The 20,355-nt window shown below is 47.3% G+C and overlaps 1 protein-coding gene across 2 annotated transcripts in view; it reads right to left on the bottom strand.

Annotated features, from left to right (window-relative positions):
* The window catches only part of Rap2a (RAP2A, member of RAS oncogene family), a 47,030-nt gene that overhangs the window by 8,256 nt on the left and 18,419 nt on the right, over window positions 1-20,355 (bottom strand). The window contains exon 2 of one of the 2 annotated variants that reach the window (XR_005876982.1): window positions 9,443-10,137. Coding sequence is in view for 1 of the 2 variants with exons in the window: in XM_040744851.1 (XP_040600785.1) it covers window positions 9,900-10,137 (238 nt within the window). In the remaining variant the exon portion in view is untranslated. Of the gene's footprint in view, window positions 1-8,103; window positions 10,138-20,355 lie in introns of those variants that run through there. The other variant, XM_040744851.1, reaches the window with a different exon arrangement.

The following is a 20,355-nucleotide window of genomic DNA, read 5'->3' on the forward strand; positions in this document are numbered from 1 at the left end:
GAGCAGTTACATGGACAAGAATGATTGTAACGAACATGCAAGCGGCGTTCACTAACAATGGGTAGCCATGTTTTGCAGGTGATGGGATCATATGCTGCACCAAGGAAGGACCCGCTACAAAACATCCAGAGTCGACTATTTTTATCACAAGAGCACTTCAATATTATAGTCTCGTTTTCCTCTTGTCGTTGGCTGCCAGGGAACTCAGTAGGTGGGAAGACTTTGTTTTTTGTTTTTTAAATTGGGACCGTTTAACATGCATTGTGACTAATAACTTGTTTTCCTATTAACTTTATTTTCCCAGCCAATAGGTGATGTATGCATTTTGCAAGCTCTCCTCTGACACTGAAAGCTGAGAAAACATTTTTTTTTTGTGACAGTTTAACTCCCAGCATGAGTGTATCTGGCTTTGCAATTTAAGATTTATTATTATTATTATTATTATTATTATTATTATTATTATTATTAGCGTGTGTGAGTGTTGTGTACGACGTCTGAATACAGGCCAATGCTATGGTACAAGTGGGGGTCAGAGGACAATTGTTACGAGCTGGCTGTCTCCTTCCACTGTGGGTTCCTGGGACTGAGCTGTGACCGCCGGGCTTGTGCAGTGCGTTCGCCTACTTTCTGTTGCTGTGATAAACACCGTGGCCAAACACAGCTTGTGAAAATCTAGTCCACTGGGCTTACAGTTCTAGAGGGAGAGTCCACAGTGGCAGAGGCAGCTGGACCAGGAAGCCGAGCGATCCCATTGCCAACTGCAAACGGGAAGTGTGAAGGAACTGGGGTTGGGGTGAGTCTCTGAACTTTCAAAGTCTGCCCCCTAGCGATGCGCTTCCCCAGCAACCCTGTGGCACCCCAAGCAGTGGTGCCAACTGGGGACCAAGCCTTAAGTACCCGAGTCTTGGGGGGACATTTCTCAGTCTAATTGCCATAGGTCAGAAAACGTTTTTGTTTAAGCTTGCTGGCTCTGGCTTTGAAGTCCGTGTCGGCCTACTTAACTTGCAACGTGCCTTCCGGCTCCCACAGTTTGATATAGGCTTAGGCCACACGAAATCAGGGAACACAGCAACACAAACGTTAGCTCATCTCAGACATAACTAAAAAAAAAAAAAAAAAACGGTCCATCATGCAGTTAATTCCCAAGGAACCTGAAAACTATCTCAGTATTAGCCATACTGCTGTTTCTACTTACTACTATTGCATGCACTCACTTTCCTTGGACTGGCAAGTATGTTTTTGGAAGAACAAAGAAAACAAAACAGAAGGAAAATTTGGTGTGGAAGAAAGTTTTTCTCTTCATAGGACAGTATGTGAATCTGTTGGGATTGTTTTTTTGTTTTGTTTTGTTTTTGTTTTTTGTTTTTGCTTGTTTTTGATTTCATGTAGTGGTGAAAGAAAACACAGAGAGTAGCTAGTATGTCCCTGGTAGCTCTGGCTGCCTTTCGTTCCAATGTACCTGCTGTCAGTACTGGGTTAAACTTGGCTATCTTTTACCAGATGGCAACGGCGGGTGTGCGCCACATCATTTAACAATGTCTAATGACCAAAAAAAAAAAGATGCCTTACATTTATTGAGTGTCTGGTCGAGAGAACAGAGGAACACATGGATGAAGAATGGAGTATAGAAGCAAGCACTGGCGGCGGAGGGGAACCTCACGGTGGGCAAAGCAGCCGCCACGGTGTGAACAATTATTGGAGAGCTGCGTGCCTCTTCACGCTGGCGTTTCCAGAAACTGGCAGAGGCTTTTTGCCATTCCGGGGAACATACGCGATCTAAAGCTGAGTCCCCTTGAAGGGTCTCTGTTGAGCTGCCCCAAGGAATTCTAGGCAGCCGGGATGGTCTCCCGTTTGCCAACTGCTTGTCCTTACTGCCCGAGAGTTCCGTGGCCAAGGTCCACCCTTCTCTGGGCAGGACTATTTACAACTGGAAAAGGCCAGTGCGCATGTTCAAGATCCACGCAGTAAGAAACAAGACGTGGGCTTGGCTTCATCATGAGCAATGGGGACCTGAGTCTGAGCGCCCGAAGCCATCTGAAAACAGCTGGGTGTGGTGGTGTGATTCAGTAGCTGGTGCTGGAGAGGCAGAGAAAGGTGGATCTCTCGGGGCTCACTCAACAGTTATCTGGTCTCACCTATGTGTTCCAGGTCAAGAAGACCAACCCGTCTAAAGAATAGGAATGGCTTCCTCAGGATGACACACCCAGGTGGCAGATGCACCTGTATGCACAAAAACAGCACGCACAAGTGCGCGTGCGCGTGCGCGCGCACGCACGCACGCGCGGAGTTTAAAAAAAAAGGAGTTGCAAGATTATTTATAATGGCATTAAACAGAGCATTAGTGGTCCTATGAACGTGGCCACTGGCCATTTATGACCACACGAGCAGCATGCTCAATACTGGCTTCTGTGTTCTTAGTACTTATTTCTGAATAAAATTTTTTTACAGTTTTATTAGAATTATTTTTTTGTAGAATTGATGAAGGAGACGGCCTATATTTCTGCTGTCTGATACACAGCACTCAGCACGGAGCTAGTGTGGGCTACAACTTGGCCAGTGCTAGAAAGTGCTATACTTTCTTCAGTTCAATGGATTTAAACTTAAATAGCTCCATGTGAGGTGATGTAGCCAGTGGCCACCATATTGGACAGAGTTACCGACTGAATCGTCCAGGCTAAAAGCAATAGGGACAACAGTTCTACCTAGACAGGACTCGTGAAAGCAAACAGTGCCTTTCACCCTTGCTGGATCAGTGAGAGAAGCTAGGATGCAGGTTAGCTGGATTCTACGTACAGCGGTGTTCTCACAAAGGGAACAAGAAGTTTCTTTAAGGAACTGTGAAACTTGGAGGAGGTCCTTCCTTCAAAACCTCCCAAGGCAAAGTTTCCAAGGCAACAGAGAAGTCATTGAAGTCATCCAGTTGTCTTTAGAAGAGGGTGACTAGGTATCTACAGCGTTTGATTCCATACATTTTACCTTTAATGATATTTTTTTGTTAAGTCAGGAATTTGTTAAAACATCAAGACAGCACTGTTTAGGAGGGAAGCCTGCCAGTCACTGTTAGTCGTTACTGTTTAACGGGACATTAGGAGCTGGAGGGAGGGTTCAGGAGCTAAAGGAGGCTCCTCTCACGAAGCCCAACAACCTCAGTTGGGTCCCTTGGACTCACGGAGTAGGAGAGAACCCATTCCCAGGTACCCTGATGTGCTCACACACTCTAAATGTAATACAATTGTTTGTTTCTTCAAATAAAGGAACTTTAGGAACTGCACATCTAGAATGAGATGTATTCTTTGCTACTGTCAGCAGTTCCTTTGAGAAGGTGAACTATTACATTCGTTAGTTTCCCTTTAGGATCACATTTCTTTAATGAAGATTACTTCCAGGCCTGACTTAAAGATGTCCGCTTCAGCCTTTCCAGGAGCCTCTGCCCTGGTCCCCCAGCTTGGTGTCAGCAGCCAAGCTTTCCTTCGTTTCTCGGGATCTCCCTCACACTGCAGCCCGGGTTGGCCTCAGATTCTCTCTTGTCCTCTACCTCAGCCTTCTGCATGCCAGGCTTGTACAGGTGAAACCTATCACCTTTGACTAATGAAGCTTCTAGATCACCCCCCCCCTTACTACTACTTACGCTCAAATTGAATCCGCCTCCCCCCCCCCTCAGCTCTTGCATCTGGAGAGCTACTCTGTAAGTCAGTCCCGTGCAGTCGGTGGAAACAGAGGCATGTATGATCATCCCAAATACTTAAAATGTCTCATCTGCCCGCCTTTTTCTTAAAAGGCGGATACAAAGTAGCCTAGTTGGAAGAAATACAGTGTCCAAGTCTCATCTGCCCGCCTTTTTCTTAAAAGGCAGATACAAAGTTGCCTAGTTGGAAGAAATAGTGTGTGTGCCTTCCCTGCACAAGCATGCTTGCTGGATCGTAACTAAAATAAAATGAAATGAAAATACGAAGCAAAAACTTGTTCACTCATACACCGGTATTCACTGTGTAATATTTTTAGGTGGCTTTGATGTTGTTTGTAAACATCAAAGGCAACAAATCGTAGTCTTGGCTCAAACTTTAATTCAGAACAAGGAGGTGGTTACCATCAGTGTCTGTCTGCCTGCAAGCTGTGGCCTTGCTTGTGGCTGGAGGGGAAAAGACCTGGCAAAAATGGCTGGAGTGCTCTGCACCTCAGCTCTGCCCTTGGCAGCTGCGTATGACCACAGGTGTGAATAGAGACTCGGCTCCTAAGGAGCACTGATGGGGAACGTCCTTCTGTGTGTAGGTTTCTCTTATCGGTTGAAGACTAAAACACCGCTTGGCTGACTGGCCACACAGGGCTAGATGAGGAGAATTCTGGGAACTGTAGGCATAAGGAGCCGTCGTGTAGAGGCCGGGAAGAGAGGACGTGCCAGGCGTTCTCCAGTAAGCTGTGACTTCGTGGAAATACAGATTGATAGAAATGGGTTCATAATTAAGACAGAGCTAGCTGATAAGAAGCCCTGGTCATCAACTAACAGTTTTATAATTAATATAGCGTCCGTGTGTTTATTTGGGGCTCAAGGGCGGTGGGCTGGAGGGAAAGAGCCTCTGCGAGGGAGCATCAGGCTGTGCGACCCGTGACTGTGCTGTATCCGTCACACGCAGACAGCAAAGACGGTGCTCAGGGACAGCGAATGTGGTTGCTTCCAGGGTGGAGAGTTGGGTCGATTTCCCCTTTCTGTTTTCACTAGTACCTGGTTTCCTGCAAGTTAAAGCCAGCCAGGAACACAAAACACAGCCACCGCACAATTGTAAATATGAAGCACAAGGAAGGCCTTATACTAAAAGTGAGACCAAGCAAGTCAAGTGTGTCCTGAGCTTCCAGAACAGAAGCCTCAATTCTGCCGAGGGTTCCATAAGGCTGATGGGTCAGGACTTCCGAGTGTGGAGGCCTGGATTGTGGCAGGTACAAGCCCAAAAGAGTGTTGGGCTATCTCCAGGCCCCTTGATAGCAGCTGTTCATCGCCCATCTCTGGGTTAGAGCTAGCATCTATCCCTGAAACTATCAGGTAACCATCATGTGCTAACAGGCACCGATGTCACTAACCCAAGGCTAAGAATGTCATCAGTCTTTGAGGCCTATGACAGTTCCCAACTGCTGTCACCCGCCAAGCTGATGCTCCCGACACGTGTGAAACATGCCTTGATCTATAGTGGTGAAATTGTTATCGTATTGAAGATTGGGATTTGAGGTCATCATCAGTGCTCCCGGTCACTGTCGCCCACAGCTGGCATGGACTCTGAAGTGTGAGGGTTGCTTTTGCACGGGCAAAAAATATCACCCACGTTTTCCTTCTCGTGCACAAATGCTGAACAAGGCCTTTCACATTTAATCTCCCGAGCAGTCAGACGCCCTCCATCTTTTTGTGTGTTAGCAATTCCTGAAGGCGTTCTCAGGAGGTGATGAGGTCATATTTTAGGGAAATATACGAGGAGTATAACAATCCACCAGTGTACCCAGGAGAGACCCAATTATCCTAAAATCCAATACTCAATGTATTGGCGGGTTGGGGGGGGAGGGTGTATGAGCAAAAGCTATTGAGGTATTGTGAAAAGGGCAGGCCGTCCAAGTGATTTGTTTGACTTATGGAAAACCAAATGCTTTATTAGTATTTACAAAACCACCGAGTTACTTTCAGAAGGGGGTCCATGGAGTCTCCTGGGACTCTGTGACGGCATCTTTGGCCTCACAGGTCCTACAGGTCCGCAGGACTTAATACTGGGTGACTCCTAATTCCTTTAGTCATGTATTTTTTCGTTCATGGACCTCTAAGAAACAGTAAAAGGAAATGTGGAAATGTGATAGTATCAGAGTACTCCTTTTTGGCCTCAGATAGCCTTTCAACTAAAGTTAAGAATTTGATAAAAAGTATACCTTCTAAACACTTCAAATGAGACTATGAAACCAGTTAGCGGATACTGACGACTAAAATGTAGCCATTTTCCTTGAAACATGGACATTCTGCCTACAGTGGCTGTTATATTCATTCAAATCGCTCTTACGCTCTCAAACAATGAAGCTTCTCAACTGGTGGAATGTCGCCAGGGCGTTTGAAGAGCGCATAACCACGGGCAGCCTTTAAATCAGCAGGGGAATGAATGGACGCCTTATCAGTGCAGCTGAGGCCTTAGACAATTGACAGGGGCTCACAGACAAGCTGGCCTTCCAGCCCCAGAGAACAGCAACCTCCAGCTTCTGGCACCTCAAACCACATGATCTGAAGACAAAGTCAGCCTCCAGCACGGTGGCGGTGGACGTTGAAGACCTATGTGGTGCCGGAAGCACCACGAGGCCCCTGCCAGTCGTGGGAATTAACCTAGAGTTTTCACCAGGCTTCAAGCTGACCGGCTATCACTAAAATAAAGAAAATACTTAGAAGGCATTCATGTTGACTTCTTCCCTATGTTATTTTAAAGGCTGTGAAAACGAGCAGTCAGCTTCTCTTCTTATGGAATGAAACCTTGATGAGCTTGGGCCAAGGGTCTGTCTGTATGACAAGCGTTTTGGTCCTCGGTCTAGTCATGCGGCTGTGTTCTCCTTTCATATGTAATGAGTACATCTCACAAGTAGAAGCAACCAGCAAGCCAGTGTTCATTAAATAAATTTATTTGTTAAAATAATTTAACTCCAAATACAACTGTTGAATTTTGCATTGAGTTATAACTACAATTCACGTGTCAACTGAAATGCCGGGCTTACCCGACATTGTCACAAAAACAATAAACTGTTGTTCAATTTTAAATGGTCAGCTGTATTAGAGCTCAACAATTAACTGCGAACTGTATCTCTGGGAAACCCCGGAATCCATGATGGGTAAGTCTGTGTTCAAAGTCTACTGCATTCTAGAAACCCTGATGGAGGTTTAACAGATGCACGATGACAAGTTAAACAGAAGGACCCCCAATCTCATTGGCTGAGGAGACAATTAAAGCTTAACCAGTGCTAAGAGGCGGGGGGGGGGAGGGCTACTGATGGACCCAAGGGCAGCAGACAAAGCAGCTTCACACTCCTCAGCAAAGCTCACACTGGAGAGCCGCGCAGCGGGCGCCCTGGGGCGGCACAGAGAGGCAAGTGTCAGTAGTTTTAGCACAGGGAGTGATGGCAAACTGTAGTGTGGCGACCGGGTCAGACCCCAGATCTACAAAGCAAAGGCTGGGAGCATCGGAGCACCTTTCAGTGGGGAAGGGAAGACCCGGAAGGCTTCCCGGCGCGTGCTGGCCTGTCTCGTGGAAGCTCAACAGTGGAAAGGCATCGGTTACCATGACTACCACAGCTCAAAGGAACCCACAGGTTGTACCTTAAAAGAAACAAACCTTTAAAAAAATCTGCCTTCCGATAAAAACAAAAACGAAGCAAAGGAAACTTGCTAACAGCGAAAGAAAAAGTGGGTCTTTGGGTCAAACCATAGTATTTTTAAGGCATGTTAGGACAAATTTTCGTTTATGTAGTTGCTAGTCAGATCAGGGCTTTAAAGACATAGCAAGCAAGCTTACTAGTTCTCCTCTGCAGCCTGCTACTTCAGGTGCTCGTAAGTGTTGTCTTCCTGTCCTTGGGTTTTTTTTTATTCCCACCTTGGCAAACATCACGCAAAAAGTCGGATTCACGCCAGAGGGACAGGGAGAGGGCGTGGCACAGCTTGTGTTGGGGAAGTGATGCTTGGGCACTATGAAGGGCGGTGCAAACACTGGGCCTGAGGAACGCCTCCCAGGACAAGCCCGCCTGAACCTATGGCCTTGCCAGCCTTGTCACATTTTACCCTTTTCATGTCTGCATGGCCACAGATGACGGAAAACTGTAATATCATACACCGCTATTCATTATGGGAGTTTAAAGTCAGAGTTAGTCCCACAAGTTAGAGGCCTCAGAAGCCGACGCACTAACATCTCTATTTCAGTAGATAAAACACACTTCTAGAATCTGATTTCTCGGTATATCTGAGTCAAATCCGCTTTTACATAGTGAACTTTGTTCCAAGGAGATTGGTTAAAACTTTGTTTCCTGCAAATACAGTGCTTGTTAACTTGAGAAAATGACACCGAAGATCAAAAATGCTCAGGCTCTCTGACACCCCCAACCTGGTTTCAACCCACATTATTTATTTATTTATTTATCTCACATATGACAAACACCATTGACTTTTTTCTCCTCTATCTTCTAAGCTTAAAGCTAGTTACTAAAACACTTGGCAGGGGCGATTTCAATGGCTTATAAAGAGACTAATAATTATAAAAAAAGGTTTTCTTATACATTATTTTCTGAAGTATAGATTCTCAGTAGAGGCAATGATCTCTGAGTTGTGCCAAATTCTTAGGAGTAAACACACATGCACACACAAACACACACTCTTCTCTCAGTTACACACATAGGACTGAGCGGTTACTTGCACAAGACTTGTGGGACCAGGAAGGTGTGGGTACCAAGTGTGTCTGGGCTCGGTGGCACCGAGTCCTGAAGGCCTAGCTCATCTCCGGAGGCTGGCTCAAGGCATCCGCCCGCACTCATCTCTGAAGTGAGAACCCTGCTACACTTGATCGGGAAACCCCTGAATAGATTCTTTTCCTGTGCCATTACTCATGCAAATGATAAACACTTCACGGCTAAGGAAACCAAGGATGCTGAGCTTAGGCACCCTTTAGAAACAAAAGGCTCAGTCTAGCCATGGGCTGCTTCAGTGGCCAGGGTAGAAGAGGTACGAGCAACCCTCCCACGATCCTCCAGGGAAGGGAGCAGGAAAGGTTTTGGGGCTCTTCCCTTCCGCTCCATAATAATTTATATCCTACTTTTAAGCCCAACTTACTTCACAGGTCACTCAATCTGTTTTTGTTTTTGTTTTATGCCTACAATAAAGCTCTGTCACAGCAAACTGCATTTCCAAAGCAGGGGAGCCAAGGGTCACATGGCAACCATAGCCCTTAAAGGCTGCTTTCATGAACACACACAAAAAACTGTCTAATCTCTGTCCTGTCCTGTGACGTGTCTGCAGACGGGAACGTGTGGGTATAACATGGCTTCACTTTCCTTCCGTGGTGGTACTGGTTAGTTGACTACAACGCTCGTTAGTAAGGCTGGGCAACCTCTCCTCCTCAGCTGCTTCCTTCTTGCTCAGTAAATAAAGACCATCCTTGCTCCGTTAAGGGGGGGGGGATTGTGCACTTTCAATTCTCATGAACCCTCATGAGAGGCTATTTCCTGCGGCAAAGCAGGTGACTCAACACATTCTAAATTCTAAAACCAGATTGGATTTTCATACAACCTTGTTCTGGCTTTTACTCTATTGGGGATTGACAGGTGAGTGAATTTCATGTCACAGATTAGGAAAACACCTACAACCAAGCATCAATTTGAAGAACCGAAATGTGTCAGTGGAGCAGGCCATCTCCCTGCAACGCTGTTGGCGAGCAGCGGTTTTACTTACTGGAATACACTGGCTAGAAGGCCCATCAATTCCCGACTTCAGTACTTTCGTAGGAAAATATTTCTCCTTTACTTTTTTTTTTTAAAGAAGACAAAATATTTTGTTAGTGGTCATAGGAATTCTTCTGGTTTTTCTCTCATGATTACTTTTAATTTAATTTACACGTCAGTGGCCTCTGTTAACTCGGTGGCCAGACCATCATCGCTTCAAATGAGATCACCCTGTAGCTCCACGGTGGCGCCTTCAGGTTGCAGGCGCACAGGAGACCAAGGACAATGGTGGAGACCGCGGTCACTGGACCCACAGGGTCTCAGAGGCATCGAGGGACCATTCAGCCTGAGGGTCGCGGTGCACTGTGGATTCCCACCGCCCACCCTACAAACTGCAGTGGAGTAGGCATGGTGACCGCTGCCTACAAGCCTAGACCAGTCTTGTCCAGGGCAGCCATGCTCGGGTGCTATTGGATGTTACAGGCGGAGCAACATGGGTCGTCTTTGTCAGGCTGAGCTGCATAGTTCATCTGCCTCACAATTTCAGCAAAGAGTTCGTCCACCATTGTTTTGCTCTTAGCAGAGGTCTCCATGAAGGGGCAGCCCCACTCTTCGGCCAAGGCGCGGCCTTCATTGGAGGACACTTCTCGCTCACTCTCCAGGTCTACTTTGTTCCCGACCAGGATGACTGGCACCTTCTCATACCTGAAAGAACACACGGATTGCAGCAGTTAGCAGGCAGGCAAAACAGAGTTCTCTATAGTGCAGTATAAATGGTCTCCCTCGCCACACGGACAGTGGCTTGCACCCGTTGACTTGGCGTCCACCCGGGGCGTTCTGAAACTGCTCTCGGAGGGGATCATAAATGGGCTTTCCAAGTGATGTTTTCAATTAATCAATTATGGATCCTTTAAAATCAATTACGTGTCCTTTCCAGGTATACATGGGGAATTGCTCTCAGAATCCTGGACTGACTCCTCAGTGTAAATGCTATCTGTTCCACGAGATGGTTGCTCAGAGTTTCAGTCAGTCCTGCAATCATGAACTTTGCTGCTAGCATAACTGTCAGTATCGCACTGTATTCTGTAAGAGCACAAAACAAACCATGTTCTAAAATAGCTGCTGAACACAAAGAAAGCAAAAGCCAGAACCTTAGTGGACTTCACCAAGGTGGGACACACCAAACAGAACCACACTCTACGCTACACGGCAGCAGCCGGCAGAAAGAAGTTACGTTTTCCTTTATTTTGTTAAGGGTTACAATTTTTAGTTACTAGCTTTATGAGACGCTCTCTCCCTTTTCCTTCTGGCCTAGAACTCTGAAACAAATGATAAGAGAAGAAGAGAGAATCAGAGGTCCCGAGTCACACGGGCACCCAGTAAATCTTCTTACAGCTGGCGCTCCATGCAGAGCAGGACACGAAACCCGTCAGGATGAAAACACCCGGTGCTGCTCGCCCAGTGTCTGTGGACCATGCTGGCTCCAAGTTTTCATCCTGTTTTTTAAGACGGAGTCTCACTATGTAGACCGGGCTGGCCTTGAACTCCTAAGCCTGCCACTGCCGCCCGTGTGCTAAGATTAAAGGTGCACACCACCACTCCCGGGCTTTCATTTTAAAAGCTCTTTCAAAGGCTTTGCCCCCCCCCCGTGATTTTAGTGTAAATTCATATGTGTATATGCTTGGCAAGACTGTACGGAAGTCTTGTCCAGTCTGACTAAAGTCAGCTAACCTTCTGGAAGAGAGAAGCAGGCAAGACCCCACTGAGGCATGACTACTACAGCACATTTAGGAAATGGAATTATGGGTAGGCTCCCACACAGGATATCTGTACAGTTTCACTCTTCAGTCAGGATGGTTCTTCCTATTTGCCCTGAAGCCAAGTATCTCCCCGGTAGACACCTACGTTTTCCTTTGGGAAGAGAGCAAACTAATGCCTAAAGCAAGGGTCTGTTCCAGGCAACAAAACGCGAGGGCAGCCGGAAAACAAGTGTGAGCAGCCGGTGTGGGTGTGGTGCTCCCGCCTGCAGTCCGTCCCAGCAGCACCGAGGGACAGGCTGCAGGACCACAGGCCACACCGCTGGACCTTTTCTCGGGAGGCTGGGGAGGCGGCTCAGTTGGCAAGGTGTTTGCTTGTAAGAAGTACGAGCCGCCCAAATCTAATCCAAGGACCTGTGTAAAAGAGCCAGGCACAGCCGCACATGCTTATTCTAAGCTAAGCTCCGGGAAGGTGGCGAAGGCAGGGTTCCTGGTGTGCACTGGCCAGTCAGTCTAGCTTAACTACAGGCCAATGAGAGGCGGTTCCAAAGAAGGTGGGTGGCATTCCTCGGGATGATGTGCAAGGTTGTCTTCTGGTTTCCATACACACGGGAACATGCAAAAACCACGCATACACGTGTACACATAAGCAGTAAGGATCAGAGAGTGGGACTACATCAGGGAGAACCTACAACTTGTAATCTGGAACTTCTCTTCTTCAGGGAACAGATGGGCAGTTCTGATGAGCGTCACTGGTGCCTGCATGAGCTCAGGTACACCGTCCCTGTGGCCTCTGGGAGCACAGGTGACCGTGACAGCCAAGCTGCAGTAGAGACCTGCACACCAGGCACTTTCCACACCAACTTCTGCGCGGGTACCGAGTAGCCTGGCTGTGAGCGGACGCTGCCCAGCATGTCAGGATGCCAGTTTCTAATCTGTTCTACCCGCAAGGATGAAACTGCACTTCCTTTTCCTTCTTACTTGTTTTTATGTTTGTTTTTTGTCTTTGAGACAGGGTTTCTCTACATAGCTTTGGCTGTCCTGGAACTCACTATGTAGACCAGGCTGGCCTTGAACTCACAGAGATCCGCCTGCCTCTGCCTCCTGCGTGCTGGGACTAAAGGCGTGCGCCACCAGTGCCTGGCCCCTTCTTGCCTGTTAATGAAGCAGTTTCCAAATGGTAGCAAGGAAACCTTATTGCTGAAGCTAATACCTAACCAGCCCGTTAGCAACAGCAGGATGCAAGTACTACATTAGTACTTTCTATGCTGGGCTGGAGAAAGCGCAGGTAGAGCAGGGAGATGGAGTTCAAGGTCATCCTCAGTCACACAGTGAAGTATTGGCTAGCCTGAGGTAGACCGCAGAGAAACAAATCGCTTTACTAGATAAACCACACTATTAGATAATCACATTATTAGATGGGAGGAAACCATCTAAAGGAAGATTTCAAAGCTCAAATACAATGCTATACCATATTTTACACCTGGGACCATACTTCTAGTTGAGAAGTACAGGATAGCAGGATATGTGGATTCTTCAAGATCTGCAAACATATCAAGTTATTAGCAGTTGGCTGATGCATGTGTTCTTAGTCTGCAGGTTCAGAGTTACGACAGACATGGTGGGCCAATCTATAATCACTGCCTTGCCTTTCCTTGACCAGGCTGACAACTACTGAGTAGCTGGCCCTATTCTACAGTCTCATTCTCAAATGGGCATGCAATACACTGTCAACACAGGTCCACATGTAGTAGAATCCAACAGCTACCTGTACACATAGTAATGGGGGTGAAAACACAGTCAGTATCAGAGACTCTACTCTAATAACTCAATTGCCAGTGGTCTTTTCAACCAGTGGCGTGTTAAAGACGCTAGAGAAATGCAGGTTGGAGAAATGTAGATTGGTACCCTGGGCAAGAAACCTGACAAAGAAAAGTGTGTATTTCCAAGTACCAGATGGTGGTGAATTTTACCTCACTGTTGACACTGAAATGTGGGACAGTGGAAACTATTATAGACTAGTTTGGATGGAGGCTGAGCTTTCTCTCTTGCCCACGAATGGCTGCAGACCTAGGCACAGCATTTCCTGACAGCTGCATCTCATCTCTTCACTGGTAATAGTGGAGTTCGAGTACCTGCTTCCACTTAATGCAACAAAGATGATGTGCAGGTCAGATGAGACAATTCAGAAATCCGGATTAGATAGCACAGGACGGTGCCCACCCCTTCCTGCCGCCCCCATTATGTAAGACCGCAGCTTGGCAGAAGACAGTGTTAGGAGGGTCACAAATCAAGAGATGGAGAGATGTGCGGAGGAAAAACAAACTGTGCCGAGGGACCGGAGCTGTTAGAAACAGACAAGAGAGAGGGAGCAGAAACAATGCCATCAAAGCAACCACACCCTACGTGATCCTTCTCTGTCTCTTGATCGTGACGAGAAAGAAGACAAGCTGAAATGAGGTCTCCTGACACTGGGGCCCTAGAGAGGATCCTAACAGCAGGAAAGGAAGACAGGAGGGTCCTGCACGCAAAGCGGACAGTGAAGAGTCTGGGTCTCTTGGGACACAGATGAAAAGACAAGGGAAGAGGCAAAGCCTTGTGTTGAAGAGCACCGCACACCGGTCTGTCTACTGCTATGGCAATACGGTGCGCTTAAGAAAAAAAAAACACCACCATTCCCAAACCAGACCACGACTTCAGCCTCAGACCCGACTGTAGCTAATCATATGGACTTAGATTAATCTAACCGTCTCTGAAGAGCCTGTTTGCTGGGCTAGGTCAAAAGGACTCTTAAATGTGAAAGTTAAAAATCACACCAGACATGGCGGCCAAACCAGTCAACACCTACGCTTTACCGGGTTAATGGTGGAGTGCTCCTGCAGGTTAAGAGCTTGAGGCAGGGTGGATCTTTAGACGGGACAGCAAACTGCACTTGAGGGGTGGAGTGAGTAAGGATAAGAAAACCTTAGGAGATCCTGTGGGACCAGAGTACCCAGCTCTGACTCCCTAGCGGGAGGAATTCGAGCAGCAAGGCTGTGTGCACACGAGTCGGTGGATGCCAAGAGCTGCCCCAGGGACGGCCTGCCGTGCAGTGGTGGGTGGGTGGCCAGGAGTACTCTGGATCACACACTTTGTCATTCATTCAACCTCTTTATTTGCTAAGAGTCTATTACACCCTAGATGCTACTGAGTCCACTTATGATACACAAGAAACAACAAAGACGCCAACCCGCACGCTGATGATAGCCTAGAAGAGGAAACAGGTATGAACAGAAGAGATAATAAGTAAGTTAAGATCTGTCGGAGACAGAAGAGGCAGAGCAGAGAGCGTGCTGGGCACAGGCGCCATCCTGAGAGAGACAGCACAGGTGTCACTGGGAAGGAGGGTGTGACGCTAAGTGAAGAAAAGGGTAAGGAGTCCACCATATGTGTATCAGCAAAAACCCCAAGTGAGACATGGCCTATATATTGAGTCTGTTGGTCTGGGGAGTAGCAAATGGCTTGTGGGAGCCCTCTGTAGGACCCCCCCCAACCCTACTCAATCCTGCAATGCAGGTCACATGCTTCATCTGAGAAGGGGAACTGGGGTGCCGGAGGTGACCTCGTAAGACAGACAGCATTTACGGCAGGGTCAGCTTTATCACTTAGGACGGCTAGACACTTTGTCAGTAGGTGACAGCTGTTAACTTTCATGTCTGAGTCTCATCACAGGCCTGTGGGTTTTCTCCACCCCCACCCCCACCCCTTTTCAAAGCACACCGTTTGGGCAGAAGTTGAAAATGCAAAAATTCTAAAATCACTCTATTTACGAATCACTGCTAACCTGAGCACGGATGGAACACCACAGTCATCAGGGTCAGAAGGTGGCTGTGTGGCACAAACTATTTCTGTCTGTAGACTATGGGAAAACATTTGTCTTACTAGCGTGAATTTCCATGCTGTTTGTTATATTCATGAATGTGATTATAAAATGTATGAATAAATAAAACCAGCTCTTTTAAGCAGCTGTGCCTAATGGATTGCACAAAGCATTGCCCAGCTGTAGAACGCTGACAGCTTCTCAGTGAGGCAGCTCTGTAGACACCAATGGTTCAGGGCCATTTGTGCGAGCTCATCAATGGGGCTACTTCTACTACATAATGGTCCTACTACGTGTGTTTACGTGCACTGTATTCTGGGAATGTGGAAGCATCGCTGGTCATTACAACAACTTGAGGATCTGAGTGCTGATCTCTGGGCCCTGTTCCAGAGCTACTGAAGCATGTATCTATACATACGCAAACTCGGAAGACTGAGCTTCAAGAGATGTCAGGAACCACCAGGCTCATCTCTGATGCTGACCCTAAACAACACTGTATGCTTACCACTATGATGATTTTAAATGCAGCAAGCCTAAAATCAACATCCTCCCCTCTTCATGAACCTGTACAGATAAACTGTACAGATCTATGGCAGTCAGCTCCTTCTGAGGGTTTTGTACCGCAGTTAATGGAAGGGCATGTCTCATTGGAACTTTGTTATGCTGTTCTTGGCCACACGCTGGTGGAAATAATACTGTTTTTGAGTTCAGAAGAGAATCAGAAAGGCTTCTATTAGTCCGTTGTTCAAGTTTGTGCCCAGTTAAAATCTCCTCTGCTAAGAGTCCTGAGGAAAACGGCGGACACTTGTTGCTTCGGTCAGGTGTCTCTGCCGTGTGTCGGAACATCTCCCGTGACACAGGTCTCACACAAGGAGAGTTTGCTCTGCCCTCCTGCCAGTTTTCAGAATTCAGAGTTGAAACGCTTGCTGCATTCAGAGCTGTGATGCCCTTCCCAGTCCTAACTTCTGCCTGAAGGGGAAGGGACTTTTCTCTTTTGCAAAACAAGAAGCAGGGTTTCTTCCCCAGGCTCCTCTGCTCAAACCAACAACGCATCAACATTTAAACAAAAGAGCAAACAAATTCCCAGAAAATGGTAGGGGAGGGGGCAATTTTAACCTCACCTGAGCACTGTAACTATTTTGGTATCAACTTCCAGGCTTTTTTCATGTATAAACATTAAGCATACGTTTTTCATACAAAGAGATCATATCATCTAGTAGTCTCATTTTTGTTCAGTATTATAGAGCAATCTATTTCAATAAATGGCATATTATCATGATGGCCAGGTAGCATTCTCCTCCCCCCCATCTCTCTCTCTCTCCCCCATCTCTCTCCTGGGATATACACATCTCCTAAACCTGTACCATAATTTATTCTTTCCTCATTAGTGCCAACTTTTTACAAACATAACCAGCAACATAATAAATGTACTAAGAAGTGTGATTGCTATACCAAGAGGTATAGAAAATGTGTATTTAAAAAAACACCTGATGTGAGCTGGGCGTTGGTGGTGCACACCTTTAAACCCAGCACTCTGGAAGGAGAGGCAGGTAGATCTTTGTGAGTTCGTGGCCAGCCTGGTCTATAAAGCTACACGGAATAACCCTGTCTCAAAAGACTAAAAACAAACAACCCCCACCCAAAAATCCCAACAAAACAAAAAACCCCAATGCGTCTGTTCTTGTGAGGGTTTGAACTAGAAAAGTCCCACTTTAAGATCAGTTCATCAAACTGCTGTGTGGCTGCAAACAGTTTCGTTGAACAGTGGAAAAGGTACATCAGCACTAACAGTGCCTGACTGTTGAGGACACCCCGTCGTCCAGCACAGTGCTCTGGGGCTGTTCTGGGCTAGGCCGGCAGCTGGTGTGAGGGGCATAGGCTAAGCAAGTCTGACTGCTTCCTCTAAATAGATGTGTACTCAGCTGACTAAATATTTCACTTTAACAGGGCGCGTGTGTGTGTGTATGTGTGTGTGCGTGTGCGTGTATGTGTGTGCGTGCATGTGCGTGTATGTGTGTGCGTGCGTGTGTATGTGTGTGCGTGTGTGTGCATGTGTGTATGTGTGTGTGTGTGCGTGTGTGTATGTGTGTGTATGTGTGTATGTGTGTGTGTGCGTATGTATGTGTGTGTGCGTGTGTGTGTGCGTGTATGTGTGTATGTGTGTGTGCGTGTGTATGTGTGTCTGTGCGTGTGTGTGCGTGTGTGTGTGCGTGTATGTGCGTGTGTGCGCGTGTGTGTGTGCGCGCACGTGTGTGTATGTGTGTATGTGTGCGCGCGTGTGTGTGTGCGTGTGTGTGTGTCTGTCTGTGTGTGTATGCGTGTGTGCGTGTGCACGTGTGCGTGTATGTGTGTGTCTGTGTATGTGTGTGCGTGTGCGTGTATGTGTGTGTGTGCGTGTGTGTGTGTGCGTGTGTGCGCGTGTGTGTGTATGTGTGTATGTCTGTGTGTGCGTGCGTGTGTGTGTCTGTCTGTGTGTGCGTGTGTGTGTGCGCGCGTGTGTGTGTATGTGTCTATGTGTGTGTGCGTGCGTGTGTGCGCGCGCGTGTGTGTGTGCGTGTATGTGTGTATGTGTGCGTGTGTGTGTGTATGTGTGTGTGTATGTGTGTATGTGTGTGTGCGGTGCGTGTATGTGTGTATGTGTGTGTGTGCGTGTGTGTGTGCACGTGTGCGTGTATGTGTGTGTATGTGTGTGTGCGTGTGTGCGTGTGTGTGTGCGCGTGTGCGTGTATGTGTGTATGTGTGTGTGTCTGTGTGTGTGTGTGTCTGTGTGTGTGTATGTGTGTGTGCGTGTGTGCGTGTCTGTGCGTGTGTGTGTATATGTGTATGTGTGTGTGTGTCTGTGTGTGCGTGTGTGTGTCTGTGTGTGCGTGTGTGTATGTGTGCGCGCGTGTGTGTGCGTGTGTGTGTGCGTGTGTCTGTGTGTGTGCGTGCGTGTGTGTGTGCGTGTGTGCGCGTGTGTGTGCGTGTGTGTGTATGTGTGTGTGCGTGTGTGTGCGCGCGCGTGTGTGTGTGTGTGTGTGTGTGTGTGTCCGTCCTTCGCTTTGACTTTCTCGGTGTTTTAAAAACTCTAAACTTAACCAGTGAAAAACTTACAATGTAATGTAAACATTATGATAACATGAAGAAGATATTCAGAACTGTCAGGGACTCCATGCCATGTAAGTAAACTCTGTTCACAGAAATGACTTGACGTGGTACCCTGCTGTGTAGGTAGGATGGTCCAAGTGATGATGGGATGGATGCAGCTCACCAGCATCTTAAATGCATTCAAAAGCCACATCAGGACGACGTGTACAAGGCCAAGGCCACAGAAGCCCGTAGGCGTGCAACAAGACACAGCATAAGCAAATGCTCCACTCTGTCTTTTTTTTTTTTTTTTTTTTTTTTTGGTTTTTCGAGACAGGGTTTCTCTGTGGCTTTGAAGCCTGTCCTGGAACTAGCTCTTGTAGACCAGGCTGGCCTCGAACTCACAGAGATCCGCCTGCCTCTGCCTCCCGAGTGCTGGGATTAAAGGCGTGTGCCACCAACGCCGGGCTCCACTCTGTCTTTCTAACCACAAGGACCAGCAAGGAGGCCGGGGAGGAGACATTCCCAGCTCTCCCCCTCGCCCTTCGCCTACTCGTGCTCGGAAGATGGGCCCAACTGTGAGAACTCGGGGGGGGGCGAGCAACTAAAACTGTGAGAGAAGCACCCTATTGCTGGCCAGGAGAGCGGGTTCTGGGGTCTGCAGTGTGTGGTAGAGTCTCTGTGTTACGCAGGGTTAGTTAAGACCACAGACTGACAACAGGCACAGAGAAGGCAGGGAGCCCGCCCGGCACATGGGGGGGGGCGCTACTGTGCGGCAAAGCCACACTGTGAGATTCCTCATCGCATGCATCCAGCGATGTCTCTTACGGCATGAAAGTTACACCTCAACAACAACAACAACAACAAATAAACGGAAACAAGAAAACTGGTAAAATAGTGAAACAAACAAAACCCTCATTTAAACAGGACAGCGGAATAACCTTCGAGACATGTTGAGGATCTATGCATGTGAGGCATGGTGTTTCAATAGTACAGAATGCAGTCTCGCTAGTTTATTACTTTGGTGAGTCCTGCCAATCAATTTTAAATTCAACTTCTATGCTGCTGAATTTCTGTGCTTACACTGCTGAAGGTGGGAGAAAGGCATTGAGAATGCTAACAGTAAGGAACAGCATGTTACTGGGAGTAAAAATGACAACAGCTCTGAAGGCTTTCTTCACCACTGAATCTTCAAACTGCACCCTCAGATCTTTTCAGGAGTGCCAAGATGTTCAAATCCCACACTAAAGTGGGAGGAGAGGAGGGAGGGGAAACTACGGTCAAGATGTAAAATAAATGAATAAACCTGATTTAAAAGGGGGAAATGTAACTATGATTACATTCAATCTGGCCTTCTGTCATTAGAAATGGAAATGCCTCATGTCAGAAGTGTGAGATGTTTGCAAGTACAAGTCTGAGGCCTCGTCGTTTGTTAGCTGAGAGGGGAAACGGAGTCAAACCAGTTGACTCTGCTAAAGGCACCACACTCACGCACGCACGCACACGCACGCACACATGCATGCACGCACGCACTCACACACACACACGCACTCACACACACACGCACACACACTCACTCACACACATGCACACACACACACACACACACACACGACCACCGTGAGGTAGAAGGAAACAGCTGTTGGCACCCAGGAGTAGCTACTTTTTACTGCAGTCTGCAGGCGCCTTTGGGCTCCACATTAAATCGAAGAACTGAAAAATAAGTCAAGAGGCAGAGTTCCGAACACACAGCTTTATCAAAAGAGGGAGGGAATTCAAGCATAAGACATGCATTTCATCGTTAGCTGAATGTTGCGATCTGAAATCTATGGTTGGAAACAGGCCGACTATCGGTTTTGACAAGATGAAGTCAATTGCTAGGACTGAGCGCCATGTCTCCGTGATATCCGCCTGCCGTCTTTCTCAGCAACCTCAATTACAGCCAGATTTGTTAAAGCTCCCCTTGACAAGGTGCACTTAAAGATGCTTCAAGGCTGTGAAGAGCTGAGGCTCTAGGACTGTGGAAAAGCAGTGTTTACCCGCAAGACCACTTATTATCATAAAAAGACTTAAACACAGTTCTTTCTTTCCTTCAAACCACTAAGCAAAGGAGCCCCCGACCCCAAGAAAAAAAAATTAAAGCCAAGAGTCACAAGACATGGCAGCTCATGCCTGTAATCTTAGCACTGGAGAGGCTGAGGTGGGCGGACCTCCATGAGTTCAAGGTCAGCTTGGGCTAGA

The sequence above is a fragment of the Mesocricetus auratus genome, unplaced genomic scaffold, assembly GCF_017639785.1.
Source record: "Mesocricetus auratus isolate SY011 unplaced genomic scaffold, BCM_Maur_2.0 Super-Scaffold_2245, whole genome shotgun sequence".
NCBI lineage: Eukaryota > Metazoa > Chordata > Mammalia > Rodentia > Cricetidae > Mesocricetus > Mesocricetus auratus.